The following is a 15584-nucleotide window of genomic DNA, read 5'->3' as shown; positions in this document are numbered from 1 at the left end:
AAATAAGTGTGAATTTCCTGGTTTTATATTCCTTGGTACATGTATGTCAATGCCATAGAATCTTGTGTCTATCCTCTAGGTTGACGCCGTAGGTTCATGTCACACAAAACAAATATTTTGGATAAATGGAACACAATTCCACTGGTCAGTTAAAAAGCCAGAAATCAGAGACCATGGAAGAGTCTATAACGGGTTGGGAAACTATGGCTCGCCAGCCATACCTTGCTCTTTTTGAAGTTGCATATGGCTCGTGGAGCCCACATCACGACATAATGTACACGTGATTTCTGTCGTGCAGAGAAGGATTGTCCTAGTGGGGTTGCCGTAGTTTATTGTGGGAGGCAACACAAATGGCGCAGAGACAGTTTGTTCTAGTGGGGTTGCCGTAGTTTTTGCGAGGTAGTCAATCTCCAGAGGCACAGAAGTGTCTAACGCCCATCGTGTCAGAACAACTAATTATGGAAACACTTTTGACAAAGGTTGCTCAAAGAAAAAAATATGAGGAGTACCGAAGTTTTCAACAAGAATGGACTGCCTTTGTGGAGAGGGTGGGTTCTGCTGTGTGTTGAAATTCACAGATGGGGAGTATGCCTATGCATTCGTACTCGACGTTGGCAAGAAACATTTTGCCAACTTTGCATAAAGACAAGATAATCAAATGAATAAAAGCCACGCCTTTGTTGGCAAGAACTGTTCACCGTCATACCAGCATGATGGCAAATCAAACTGAATTACGTTCACGATGAATGGACGGAAGTCTCAACGCCTGCTTGAAGCTTAATCTCATGAGGAATGAACTCCAAAGCCATCAGCAAAACCTTGCAGCACTCGCTGTCACATAAATGGTAACAAGTACTTTTGTCATCATTGGTGAGCAACAGCGTAACAATGTTATTTAAAATATTTCAGAGACTTATAACTTTAAAAGTGTTGGTCTTACATAAATGTGCAAACACACCTGTACTTACTTTTTAAAATACAGTATGCCCTTTTGAAATTACATTTTAAAATATTTGGTTTCATGTTGCTACTGTGAAGGATGATGCTACCAGCCCCATGCTTCACAGTAGCGATGCTGTTCTTGGGATGGAACTCATCGTTCGTCTTACTCGAAACACGGTTAGTGGCATTATGACCAAAAAGTTCCATTTTGCTCTCATCTGACCACAAAACATTTTCCCATGACTCCTCTGTATCATCTAAATGGTCATTGGCAAACCTAAGACGGAGCTTGACATGTGGTGGTTAAAGCAGGGGAAACTTCCGTGCCATGCATGATTTCAAACCATGACGTCTTAGTGTATTACCAACAGTCACCTTGGAAACGGTGGTCCCAACTCTTTTCAGGTCATTGACCAACTCCTGTCGTCAAGTCCTGGGCTGATTCCTCACCTTTCTAAGGATTATTGAGACTCCACCAGGTGTTTTCTTGCATGGGGCTCCACTCCCATTGAGATTGACAGTCATGTTTCGCTTCTTCCATTTTCTAATGATTGCTCCAACTGTGGACCTTTTTTCACCAAGCTGCTTGGTAATTTCTCCGTAGCACTTTCCAGTTGTGTGGAGTTGCACAATTTTGTCTCTGGCGTCTTTGGACAGCTCTTTGCTCTTGGCCATGTTACAAGTTTGAGTCTTTTTGATTGTATGGGGTGGACAGGTGTCTTTATGCAGCTAATGACCTCACAAAGGTGCATCTGATTCAGGATAATACATGGAGTGGAGGTGCACTTTTAAAGGTGGAGGTCTTTAAGGGTCAGAATTCTCGCTGACAGACAGGAGTTCAAATACTTATTTGCCACTGTATCACACAAAGAAATCGTTCAAAAAAAATCATACATTGTGATTTCTGCATTTTTCTTTTTAGATTACCTCTCTCACACTGGACATGCACCTACAATGAAAATTTCAGATCCTTCCCAGATTTCTAAGTGGGAGAACTTGCAATATAGCAGGGTGTTCAAATACTTATTTTCTTCACTGTATATTCTAGGTCCAAATCCTTTGTTTATATTGATGCATACCTTGACAATTGGGGTAAGAGTGGAATCCAGATCGGCAATGTTCACACCGAAGACCCTGGAATTCCACTTTACACAGACAGCGACCAGAAGAGTCGCATACATCAGCCAGTGAGCCCACTGAACTGCAACCACACACTGTGAAAACAACATGATGCCATCACAACATTTGATCCAATCAAAACATTTGATGCAAACACAACATGAAATGGCCTGTCACTCACATTGACACAAAGGGTAGTTGAAGTAGCCTGGTGCACATTGGTCACAATGGTAACCGTGGAAACCGATACGACACACACCGTGACCCATTACTGTGTCACAGGAACCATCCAAGCAACCCGGACCTGAACATTGACACACTGCTCGTATACACACACACACACGCACGCACACGCACGCACACACAGGCACGCAGACACATAAAAAACTCACAAAGATTGAAAAAATGCAAGAGGAGCATTGAAAAAATGTGAGTATTCCTGATTCTGTGTATGTGTGTGTACATGTGTATGCGTCTGCGTACGGTTGTGTCCGACAAAGTTGAGTCTGACCAGTGGGCAGTGGAGGTGCACTGCATAATGCTAATGTAATTGATGCCTGATCATTTCCTATTGAAAGTAGCGTAGGAACTCATCCAGGGCCTTGGTGTCACTGTGGTTCTTACCCTGGCAGTTGAGTCCGTGATAGCCCAGCGCACATGAGTCACAGTGTTCACCAGTGAATCCAGGCTTGCACACGCATGTTCTGCTTTGTGGATTTGGTCTGCATGAATTGTTAATGGTGCCGGCCGCACTGCACTCACAGTCTAGAAACAACACATAATCTTTTATTGAGACTCCAAACATGATCTGTGAGGACTCCAGTAGATGCTTGGTTGAGCTTTTGTCATGCATAACCTAATAAGGAAAAATACTTTTGATTTTCTTCACACATGATAGAGAATACCATGGAACACACACTGTGTTAAAAACAACATAAATACATGAAAGGGAACAGAGTATGAGAAAACATACTGTTTGTAACTAAGATTGAACATGTGGCACCAAATAGTTGGAGGGTCCACGGACAGTTGGGTAAAGTTGCCAAATATTGCACTCAAGTAAGACTGCCGTAACTTTAGAACAATGTGACTCGAGTAAAAGTAAAACGTTATCCTCCAAATATTTCCTAAAAAGTAAGAAAGTGATACGTGAGAAAACAAAGTTCTGTGTAGCTAGTGAGAAATTTCTTGTCTGTTTCGTCTTTTTTTTTTTTTTTTTTTTTTAATCAGAGCATGAACCTACAATGAAATATTTACAAATCTTAAAATAATGTCCAAGTTGAGATAGTGCTGAACAATATTATCAGATCTAATAAAATTTTAATACAGAATATCTTTGCAAAAAAATTTCCGGCAATTTCATCTCCAAGAAATGGTGTTTTAGATTGTTTGTATTAATGAAACACCACAATACTTTTTGTTCACCAGCCAGTTTACAAAAAAGGAACAAGAATGCAATGGCTATAAAAAGCCTCAACACCCCATTCAAATGCCAAGCTTTTTTGTTGTAAAAGAATTTCAACATAATTTGGGGGGTTCACCATGAATGTGAGCTGTAGAGCATTGGTCTCACAGTTCTGAGTACCGGGACAGGACAGGAAGCGGGGTACACTCTGAACTAGTTGCCAGCCAATCGCAGGGCACATGAGACAGACAACAGTTGCACCCAGAATCACACCTAGGGGCAATGTAGACTCTTCAATCAATCAATCAAAGTATGTTTTTGGCATGTGGTAGGAAACTGGAGTGGCTGGAGAAAACCCACAGAGGCACGGGGAGAACATGCAAACTCCACACAGGCAAAGCCAGGATTTAAACCCGAAGTCCTCAGAAGTGTGAAATGGAACCGTTAACCAGTCACTCACCGTGCCGCCGAGGGTAAAACTCCATTTATCTATCCATTTTTAAGCCACTTATACTCACAAGAGTCATAAGAGTGCTGGAGCCTATCCCAGCTATCTTCAGGGAGAAGGCAGGGTACACCATGAACTGGTTGCCGGCCAGTTGAAGCACACATATAAATAAAAAAAAAAAAATTCCACTCACATTCACTCCTATGGCAAATTTCGTCTACAATTAATCTCCCATGGATCTTTTGGGGGTAAAGGAGGAAACCAGAGTCCTCAGAGAAAACCCACATAGACACGAGGAGAATATGCACACTCCATACAGTGAATTAAATCCCAGTCCACAGAACTGTGAGCCAGATGATTGAGGGTCAAGGGAAAAAATTGAGAGCTTCGCCTTTCGGCTTATACCCTTATTGAACACAACAGACCGGAACAAAGTCCACATCACTAGACCCGCTGCACTGATTTGCATCTCGATCTCACGTTCCAATCTTCCCCCAAGACTCTTAAAGGGCAGAAATCATTCCTGACTAGGAAAGGGCAACCAGCCTTTTTCCAACTGAAAACCACAGTCTGAGATTTGGAGGTGCTGATTCTCATCCCAGGACCTTCTCACTCGGCTGTGAACTGCACCAGTGTGAGTTGGAGATCATAGCTTGGTGAACCCAAAAGAACCACATCATCTGTAAAAAGTAGAGATGCAAATACTGAATATAAATACCCCTTTCTCCTGGCTGTTCCTAGAAATTCTGTCCCAAAAAATTATGAGCAGAATTGGTGACAAAGGGCAGCCTTGGTGGAGTCCAATCCTCACCGGAAATGACTCTGACAAGCAATGTGGACCAAACTCTGACACCGTTGTATGGAAACCGAATAGCCCGTATCAAGGGTTTCTGTAGCCCATACTCCCAAACCACCCCCCACAGGACACCCTGAGAGACACGGTCGAAAGCCTTCTCCAAGTCCACAAAGCACATGGCTGGGCAAACTCCCATGCACTCTCGAGGACCCTGCCAAGGCTAGAGAGCTGGTGAATCTGAGATTAGACTTCCCAACGGATGCTCCTCTCCAGCACCACTGAAAAGACCTTACCAGGGGGGGCTGAGGAGTGTGATTCCCCTGCATTTGTAGCACACCTAAGGAGACCACCACCCCAGTCTGCCAAACCAGAGGCCCTGTCCCTTATGTCCATGCAATGTGTCAGAGGGGTCTCAACCAGGACAGCCACACAAGATCCAGAGCCTTTGGGAACTCCAGGCGAATGTCATCCACCCCCAGGCCTAACCCTTGCAACCAAGTACTGTACCTCTTTTACCACCTCTGTGACTTCGTCCTCTTATATGAGAGCCCACTTAAGGGAACCCCGACCCTGCTTCCTCATGGGAAAGTATGTTGGTAGAATTTAGGAGGTCTTAAAAGCATTTTCCCCACCGACTCACAACCTCCTGAGTCAAGGTCAGCAGCGCCCCACCCCCACTATACACAGTGTTGGTGGTGTACTGCTTCCCTCTCTTGAGATGAGGATGGTAAACTAGAATGTCTGCAAAGCTGTCAAGAGGTCTTTCTCCCTGGGCTCATTGAACTCCTTTGCTGATAGGACTCTTTCTTGAGATTGACAGCATCCCACACCATTGTTGTCCACCAACTGGTTTGGGGATTGCCAATAGATTATTATATATTATAAATTTTTGATTAAAAATTGGAGAGGGGAAATCTTATTATGAGTTGCAAAAAAAAAAAAATAATAGGTTGGTCAGCTAAATGATCTATAATGCCTGAAAATGGAGAGTAAAAGTAGAGACACGTGGCTGAAGACAACCATCAAAATGAATTGCAGAATAACCAGAACTGCAAAGGCTCGGCCAATCTTCAGCTCCAGGATGATCACGGACAGTTTGGATTTACCTGTAAATTGTGTGACAGTTAAAAGACATCTCTGTAAAGGTAATCTATTCACAAGATTCCCCCGCAAAGTCCCATGGTTAAAAAAAAAAACGGGGCATGAGCAGAAGAGGCTAAAATTTGCTAAAGAACACATTAACTGGCGTAAACAAAAAAGGACGAACATTTTGTGAAATGATAAGAGTCAAATTGGTTTCTAGGTCCAGGGGGCGCAGACAGCATGTGAGAGGACCCACAAACTCTGAATTCAAGCCACAGTACACAGTGAAGACAGTGAAGAAAGGTGGTGTTCATCATATAATGGCCATGTTTCTCCGAGGGCTGCGGGGAGTGCTGGAGCCTATCCCAGCTGTCAATGGGCAGGAGCTAGGGTACATCCTGAACTGGTTGCCAGTCAATTGCAGGGCACATGGAGACAAACAACAGTCGCACTCACTATCACACATAGGGGCAATTTAGAGTGTCCAATTAATGTTGCATGTTTTTGGGATATGGGAGGAAACTGCAGTGCCCGTAGAAAACCCACACAGGCACAGGGAGAACATGCAAACTCCACACAGGCTGGGCCAGGATCGAACCCAGGTCCTCAGAACTGTGAGGCTGACGCTTTACCAACTGATCCACTGTGCCGCCTGAAGTAATACCAAGAAATGTAAATTAATTGTGTAATGCTGTTCAGGAATCTTCAAGTGGAATAGCAGTTGAAAGGTGCCACAAGTTGGTTGACTCCTTCCCACACAGATGTGAAGCAGGTTATACAAAAAAAAAGTGGTCATACCACTAAATATTAGTTTAGTTATTCAAAGTATTGGTAAATGCTACAAATAAAAATATTTGTACCAAACAATTATGAGTTTGTAAAGTCAATGGCAGACGACTTTTTTTCTCAGAACCAGAATCCGATTTAATGGCCAACTAAGAACAAGACAAGGAATTTTTCTCCAGCAGTCGGTGCTGTTCTTGTACGACATTCATGTTGAGCACTGAGGAGAAGTACAAAGAAATATTAACCTTTTAGCATATTGCCCAATTGCACAGCCTTAAGAGTGTGCATATCATGAATGCTGGGTCTTGTTGGTTTTCTGAGAATCTACTGGACCTACTGGTAACTTGTATGAGATGTAGCACTTAAAAATATACTGAAAACATGGCTTAATCTGGTTAGTCAATTTGGACTGCTATTAATTTTGTACATTTTGCTTCACCATGTTTGCTTTGGACTCTGCGCTCCACTATTTGACTTGAGTCTGTCAATCTCCCAGCCCTACTGGGTTTGTATTCCATAAGCATTTATTTAATTTATTCATGACCTAAACCATTTAGTGATTTATAGACCAGTAGCAAAACTTTAAAATATATTATAAAGCTGACTGGAAGCCAGTGTAAGGACTTTCTAATTGGAGTTATATGCGCTGATCTCTGCACGCCCTCCGTCCCTCTCATTCACACACATATTCTGTTTTGCTTCAGCTAATCTTCATTCCTCTCCTTTCCAATGCATGCCTCCATCTTTCTAATTGTTCCCACACCTGCTCCCTGCTTTCACTGCATGTCACAATATCGTGTCCCGTACCTGTATTCTGCTTTGAGGATGGTCAAGGATGATAGTGGAGGCTAGACTCAGGACAGAAGTAAGTATCTGTGAGCAACAGTATGGTTTCATACCTAGAAAGAGTACCGCAGATGCGTTATTTGCCTTGAGGATGCTCGTGGAAAAGTACAGAGAAGGTCAGAAGGAGCTACATTGTATCTTTGTAGACCTAGAGAAAGCCTTTGACAGAGTACCAAGAGAGGAACTGTGGTACTGCATGCGCAAGTCTGGTGTGGCGGAAAAATGTGTTAGAATAGTCCAGAACATGTATGAGGGCAGCAGAACAGCGGTGAGATGTGCCGTTGGTGTGTCAGAAGAATTTAAGGTGGAGGTGGGACTGCATCAGGGTTCCGCGGTGACCCCCTTTGACAGACGAGGTTAGACTGGATTCGCCTTGGACCAGGATGTTCGCAGATGATATTGTGATCTGCAGTGAAAGCAGGGAAAAGTCGGAGGAACAGTTAGAAAGATGGAGGTACGCACTGGAAAGGTAAGTAAGTAAAACAGTGTATATGTGCGTGAATGAGAAGGGCGGAGGAGGAAGAATGAAGCTCCAGGGAGATGAGATAGCGAAGGCGGATGACTTCAAATACTTGGGGTCAACAATACAGAGCAATGGAGAGTGTGGTAAGGAAGTGAAGAAACAGGTCCAAGCAGGGTGGAACAGTTGGCGGAAAGTGTCTGGTGTTCTATGTGACAGAAGAGTATCCGCCAGGATGAAGAGCAGTTTATAAAACAGAGGTGAGACCGGCCATGATGTACCGATTCGAGACAGTGGCCCGGAAGAAACAACAGGAACCAGAACTTGAGGTCGCAGAAATGAAGATCCTGACGTTCTCACTTGGTGTGAAGACGTTGAATAATAGGATTAGAAATGAGCTCATTCGAGGGACAGCCAAAGTTGGATGTTTTTGGAGACAAGGTGAGAGAGAGCAAACTTCGATGGTTTGGACATGTTCAGAGGCGAGAGAATGAGTATGTTGGTAGAAGGGTGCTGAGGATGGAGCTGTCAGGCAAGAGCGAGAGGAAGACCAAAGAAAAGGTTGATGGATGTTGTAAGGGAGGACATGAGGACAGTGGGTGTTAGAGAAGAAGATACACGAGATAGGCTTAGATGGAAAAAAATGACACGTTGGGGCGACCCCTAATGGGATAAGCTGAAAGGAAAAGAAGAAGATGAAGAGTGAATCTATCCTCCCGACTGTTCGAGCAATATCCAGGAATACAACAAGCCGGCATTTTGGCTAACACGAAGGAACAACGAGCTACCTTCCAGCAGACAAAACTAGTATAAACAGACGAGACCGCTTGAGTGCGCTAATGTCCCATGTGTCACTTCCTCCTTCTTCTCAAAAACAAATCTCTCGAGAGGATTTTCATGGAGGATGCACAAGATATGCTTAGAGGGAAAAATATGACACGCTGTGGCAACCCCTAACGAGACAAGCCAAAAGAAAAAGAAGAAGATTTCCTGTACAATTCTAACATATTTCTCCACCACACCAGACTTATGCATGCAGTACCATGGTTCCTCTCTTGGTACTCTGTCATAGATTTTCTCTAGATCCACAATGACACAATGTGCTTTCTGACCTTCTCTGTCCAATAACATCTGTGGTACTCGTTCTATGCGATGAAACCATACTGTTGCTCGCAGATACGTACTTCTGTCCCGAGTCTAGCCTCCACTACTCTTTTTTTTTTTGGTTTGTTTTTCTATATTTCCCAGAGCTCTGCAAATCACCTTTGTTCTTAAAAATTGGAATTAGCACACTTTTCCTCCATTCTTCAGGCATCTTCTGTGAGAACACCAGTCGTTGTGCAGACAAACATAAAGCCTCCTCTGCTCTTACCAGAAGCTTTCATTCTGTCATGGCGATGTAGCGTACGGTCCGCTAGCAAAACTGCAGCATCGGAGATTCGCGGATGTAGCCATGTCTCCGTGATGAAAATAACACTGCAGTTCTGGACCAAGCTGCTCGAGGTGAGTTGTAATCCCAATTCGTCCTTTTTTGGGCAACAGATATTCCGTTGGTCAGATACTTGGCAGCAGTAGTCTGTCAGGTTGCTTCCTTAGCTTAACAGCCAGGCCAAACCGACATCCTCGCTTTTGTTTTCGCTCCCTCTGCCACTTGCTGGGAAAACTGACGATCCACGGAGATCCCAGTTGTCTCGCGATCTCCAGAAATTGTTTTTTCTGTTGATATTTTTTACTGATGATGATGATGGGTCAGTCCCAGATCAGTCAGGTCCTGGAAGCCATAGGTGAACGTGGCTCCACAAAAATCCACAAATAGCGCCAAAATAATGAAAAAGAAAAAGCACCAAACTGGAGAGCTACGAGTCGCTGCAAAGGTGCGCACCACCATCTTCCAATACAATGTATTTAATTTCAATGTATCAACGTGTCCTCTCTTAAACACTTCTCCTCCCCGGTCGCCCTCACTAAAGTTGTAAACTGTACACACAAGCAACTGCTTGCGCTGCGTTTCTATCCTTCTCACTCAATGCTTCACAGGCCTGCACAGTCGTCATCTCTCTCTCTCTCTCTCTCTCTCTCTCTCTCTCTCTCTCTCTCTAAATGGATAAAAGTGCTCCTAAATAGGAGCCCATTCCTCCCGCTGGATCCCTAAAAGGATAAACGTGCCCGCGGAGTTACCACTTGTTGGGCACCACGGAGGAAGCTTTCGATGGTGCACAATGCTGAGGTGGTATTGGAACTACATAATTAAGAAACATCATGGACAAGACAACAGGCAAAACAAGAGAATGGTTGGGACAAGGGAAGTTACCCGGTGAGGCTTCGATGATGTATACCCAATCAGCTCACTGGATGAAGCCACTCGCGCTCTCAATGGTCGATGTCGTACCAAGAACCAACCATGAACCTAATATCAGTGTCTTTTCGCAATATGCTGGTGTGGCTGTATTTTTCATGTTTTTTTTAAATAATAATGTAAAAAAAAAATATTTCACAAAAACCCATGAATCACTAAAGCAGCAAAAAGTGAAGCCCAAAGTAATGAGGGAAGCCTGTACATGAAAATTCCTGGGGTGTGTAAGGAAGGGTGGGGTGAAGAGTCGTACTTCGTAATTTTTCACATTACGCGGGTGATTCTGGTACCCATGAACCAAAAAAAACGAGAGATTACTGTATACATCGTGCTTGGATGTTGTGCATATGCAGGCAGTGTACTGCAAACAGGTATATTATCTCATCCACTCTAAATTTAGTTTTTATTTGGATATTTTTTATGAACAAAAAAACTTACTAATGATCTCTCCAGCTGGTTTTGCTTCGCCGTTGTTGTTAGGATACATGGGGAATGCTGCTTCAGAAATAGATAGTTATTAGCAATGGATGGCTTTCAGCTGGTTGATCAACCCATCGAGAAGGTGGACTTACGGTAACACTCTGGGAAGTTGACAAAGCCATCAGCACATTGGTCACAGTTGTTGCCAATGTAGTTTTCCTTGCAGAAGCAACGACCCGTCATGTCCTCACATGTGCCGTCCAGAAATGGAGACTCACAGTCACAGGCTGTCAGAGTGCGCATACACACACACACACACACACACACACACAACACACACACACACGCACGCACACGCAAACACACAAGAAGACATTGAAAACTGAAATAAATGATCTTTCTGAGAAAGATTTAAAATACATTGGTAACACTACGACAAATCAAGATCTAGAATCGAGAAATGGAGCAACAATAGCAAGATGAATTACAGTTTATTGAGGAAAGATTGATTTAAAACAAATATGTAATAATGAGAAGACTCTTGGCGACACGGTGTAGGACTGGTGAGCACATCCCCCTCACACTTTTAAGGACCGGGGTTCAAAATATGCTCCCGCCTGTGTTGAGTCTGCAAGTTCTTTTTATGCCTGTGTGGCTCTACTCCAGACACTTCAGTTTGCCCGTAGATGTGTGTGCAAATGGTTGTTTTTTTTTACTGTTTGCCTGGCTGGCGATCAGTTCAGAGAGTACACTTCCTCTCGCCTGAAGATAGCTGGGATAGAAACCCACATGACCCTTGTGAGGAAGACCAGTACAGACAATGGATGGATGGATGGATGGATGGAGATAGCTCTTGAATATACAGCTATATTTGCAGATCTTAAATAGTGGTAGAATATCGAAAAAGAATAGTGTTCATTTGGAACAGATGGATTTTAAAGAACTAATAAACTCCTTACATGAAGAAAATAAATAAGAGGGAAAGAGAGAGAGACAGAGAGAGAGAGAGAGCGAGAGAGAGATTCAAGGCCCCCACTGGGGGCCACCACTCCCCGAGAGGGGTTGCATCAGGAAGGACATCCGGCGTAATACAATACACTATGAAAAAAATTGACCCCTGTTCATTGAACATACTGTATGCATGCAATGCAGTAAAAATATCAGTCACCTATCATGCTGTATGGGAATTCATACCAACTCAGTGCTTGAGAATTTGATTATGCAGAAACTCTCGGATGAAATTCTTCTGGCTGGATGGCTGCTTGGGATGGAGGCTCCCCTCTCAGGCCCTGTGACTTCTATCTGCAGTGCCTTTTATTAGTTCCCCTGTTGGGCATTCCCATCAGCTCACCTTTAAACCAAAGGATACTGTGTCTAGGACGGGGACAAGCTACATCAGCTGCCCCTTCAAGATGACCGGGTGCATCTCGCTCTCCAGGTGGTGGGTTGATCAGAAATTTGGGGGTAAAGGGAGGGCGCGTGAGGCGGTAGTGGTTTACTGGGGGGTGGCGTTAGGCCCAAGCGGCCTCCCTTGGGTTGCCGGCTTTGATACAGCTCAGTGGGGCCAGTGGATTACGCCGGGTCCCACTTCGATGGTTTCCTGTTCACAGGGCCTCTTTCAGGTTTTTCCTCAATGCAGCAATTAGAGGGCACTTCTGAAGATTCTTTTGCTTTCGATACAGTGACAATTAAGTTGCATGTGTCTGCAGATACCTCTGGGATGAACTTACTTGGTGTGGGGTCACTCACTTATTACGAATTTACAAATTTCCTGGGTATCCTCTCTATTTCTAACCCTCACACCACGCTTCCTTTGTACAGCAGGTTCCACTACCTCTGACCTGCATGCTTAGTCTGGTGTCCATGTGCTCTCCTGACATAAGTTTATAATTAATAATTCATCCATCCATTTTCTTAGCCACTTATTCTCACGAGGGTCACAGGGAGGGCTGGAGCCTATCCAAGCTGTCAACGGGCAGGATGCAGGGTACACCCTGAACTAGTTTCCAACCAATCGCAGGGCACATACAAACAAAACCCCATTCCCACTCACATTCTCACCTATGTGCTATTTCAAGAAATGTAGTAGATGTTATTTTAAAGAGCTGGCTAAGAATATCTTGGAGGTGAAAAGAGTATCAGATCGCGTGATGAAGCTGAAATTGGAAATTGAGGGTGTTATATATAATGTGATAAGTGGCTATACCCCACAGGTCGGATGTGACCTAGAGTTGAAAGAGAAATTTTGAAAGGAACTAGATGAAGACGTTATGAGCATCCCAGATAGAGTTGTGATTGGTGCAGATTGTAATGGACATGTTGGTGAAGGAAACAGGTGACGAAGATGTGATAGGTAAGTACGGCATCCAGGAAAGGAACTTTGAGGGATAGATGGTGGTGGACTTGCAAAAAGAATGGAAATGGCAGAAGTGAACACTTTTTTCCAGAAGAGGCAGGGAAGAGAGAGTGACCAACAAGAGTGGAGGTAGAAGCAGGCAGGTGGATTATATTTTGGGCAGACGATGTCATCTGAATGAGGTTACTGACTGTAAGGTATTGTTAGGGGAAGGTGTAGTTCGACACCATTGGAAGGTGGTGTGTAGGATGGGTCTGGTGGTGGGTAGGAAGACTAAGAAGACAAAGGTAGAGCAGAGAACCATGTGGTGGAATCTGAGAAAGTAAGAATGTTGTGCGGCCTTTTGGAAAAAGGTGAGACAGGCTCTCGATGTACAGGAGGTGCTCCCGGAAGACTGGACTACTACAGCCAAGGTGATCAGAGAGACAGGCAGCAGAGTACTTGGTGTGTCTTCTGGTAGGAAAGGGGAGAAGGAGATTTGGTGGTGGAACCCCAAAATACAGGAAGTCATCCAAGGAAAGAGATTACCGAAGAAGAAGTGGGACATGGAGAGGACTGAGGAGAAGTGGAAGGAATACATTGAGATGCGACGTAGGACAAAGGTAGAGGTGGCGAAGGCTAAACAAGAGGCATATGACCACATGTACACCAGGTTGGATACGAAAGAGGAAGAAAAGGATCCCAACAGGTTGGCCAGACAAGGGGATAGAGATGGGAAGGATGTGCAGCAAGTAAAGGTGATCAAGGACAGCGATGTCAATATGTAGACTGGTGCCAGTAGTATGCTAAGTAGATAGAAAGAGTACTTTGAGAAGTTAATGAATGAAGTGAATGGGACAGAAGGTAGAGTTGAAGAGGTGAATGAACAGGAAGTGGTAATGTTCACAGATGATATTGTGATCTGCAGTGAAAGCAGAGAGCAGGCGGAGGAACAATTACAAAGATGGAGGCATGCACTGGAAAGAAGAGGAATGAAGATTAGCCAAAGTAAAACAGAATATAGGTGCATGAATGTGAGGGGCGGAGGACGAGGAGGGAAGCTCCAGGGAGAAAAGATAGCGAGGTGGATGACTTCAAATACTTGGGGTCAACAATACAGAGCAATGGAGACTGTGGTAAAGAAGTGAAAAAACGAGTCTAAGCGGGATGGAACAGTTGGCGGAAGGTATCTTGTGTTCTATGTGACAGAAGAGTCTCTGCTAGGATAAAGGGCAAAGTTTATAAAACAGTGGTGAGGCCGGCCATGATGTACGGATTAGAGACTGTGGCTCTGAAGAAACAACAGGAAGCAGAACTGGAGGTGGCAGAAATGAAGATGCTGAGGTTCTCACTTGGAGTGAGCAGAATGGATAGGATTAGAAATTCGCTCATTAGAGGAACAGCCAAAGTTGGATGTTTTGGAGACAAGGTTAGAGAGAGCAGACTTAGATGGTTTGGACATGTTCAGAGACGAGAGAGTGAGTATATTAGTAGAAGGGTGCTGAGGATGGAGCTGCCAGGCAAAAGAGCGAGAGGAAGACCAAAGAAAAGGTTGATGGATGTTGTGAGGGAGGACATGAGAACAGTGTGTGTTGGAGAGGAGGATGCACGAGATAGGCTTGGATGGAAAAAGATGATACACTGTAGTGACCCCTCATGGGACAAGCCAAAAGGAAAAGAAGATGCCTATCAAGATGTTCAATAAATAAAATTGTCATGATAGTTTTTCCAGACTTGATAAATTGCCATGTGATGAGTCAGCGTACAGGTCACATATACAGCCGACAGAGTTGGATGGCGGTGCCACTAGAACACTTGTGGGACCAACGTTGGCCCCATCCAATACACCATAGTCTTGCTCTATGTACAGCATGTATATACAGACAATAGAGACACTTAAGGGAAAGTTAACTATTTATTGTGCTTGCTTGCCTACGATCCTACGCGGTAGTTTGCAAAAGCAAACTAGCTAGCCGTGAGCTCACAAGCTAGTGAGTTAAGGAGTTGATCAACATGCGGCAATGTTATTTAAAACAACAGCACTTAACCCTGACTTGTTAAGAGTTATTGCCCAATTGACATACATGAGGAAGTTAAGGGTTTATTATGTTTGCTACCTGGTAAACTAATGAGCTAGCAATGTAAGCTAAACCGCAGGCAATGTTATTTACAGTGCTGTCGAAATGTATTTGCCCCCCTCCTAATGTGTTTTTTTTTTTTTTGCAAACTGTAATTTCTCGTGCATAATGCATCCTGAAGTATAATGCACACTTCCAATAAGAAAAACCCTTCTACCAATGTACAATGTGCACCACCAATTTGCTCACACATATGCTCAAAATATTATGAATTCTCTTTACTGTATTTCTATTTTGATACTTTTGTACTTTTGTTTGTACTTGTACGGTTTGTGAAAAAATGGTCTGTACAACAATCATGAATAATGTTTGTGCATGTGCCGATTTAGCAGTAATATATATTTCGGAACAGGATTTGTAACCTTTTTCGGATGCATATTTCCCAAATTTGTGGTTAATCAGTCACTTTAATCACCAATTTAACAATGGAGGCAATTAATATTAGTTGAAAAG

The 15584-nt window shown here is 43.7% G+C and overlaps 1 protein-coding gene across 20 annotated transcripts in view; it reads right to left on the bottom strand.

Annotated features, from left to right (window-relative positions):
* Window positions 1-15584, bottom strand: part of lama5 (laminin, alpha 5) — a 377096-nt gene that overhangs the window by 279258 nt on the left and 82254 nt on the right. For 17 of the 20 annotated variants that reach the window (XR_009793010.1, XR_009793011.1, XR_009793012.1 and 14 more), the window contains 5 exons: window positions 10811-10945; window positions 10677-10736; window positions 2686-2826; window positions 2243-2380; window positions 2022-2156 (listed from right to left, as the gene is read on the bottom strand). Coding sequence is in view for 17 of the 20 variants with exons in the window: in XM_061806903.1 (XP_061662887.1) it covers window positions 2022-2156; window positions 2243-2380; window positions 2686-2826; window positions 10677-10736; window positions 10811-10945 (609 nt within the window). In the remaining 3 variants the exon portion in view is untranslated. The remainder of the gene's footprint in view (window positions 1-2021; window positions 2157-2242; window positions 2381-2685; window positions 2827-10676; window positions 10737-10810; window positions 10946-15584) is intronic. The other 3 variants (XM_061806811.1, XM_061806840.1, XM_061806856.1) reach the window with 1 other exon arrangement.

Source organism: Syngnathoides biaculeatus, chromosome 2 (assembly GCF_019802595.1).
Source record: "Syngnathoides biaculeatus isolate LvHL_M chromosome 2, ASM1980259v1, whole genome shotgun sequence".
NCBI classification, from domain to species: domain Eukaryota; kingdom Metazoa; phylum Chordata; class Actinopteri; order Syngnathiformes; family Syngnathidae; genus Syngnathoides; species Syngnathoides biaculeatus.
Note: the sequence above shows the minus strand (reverse complement) of the source record. Positions and strands in the feature narration are given on the sequence as shown.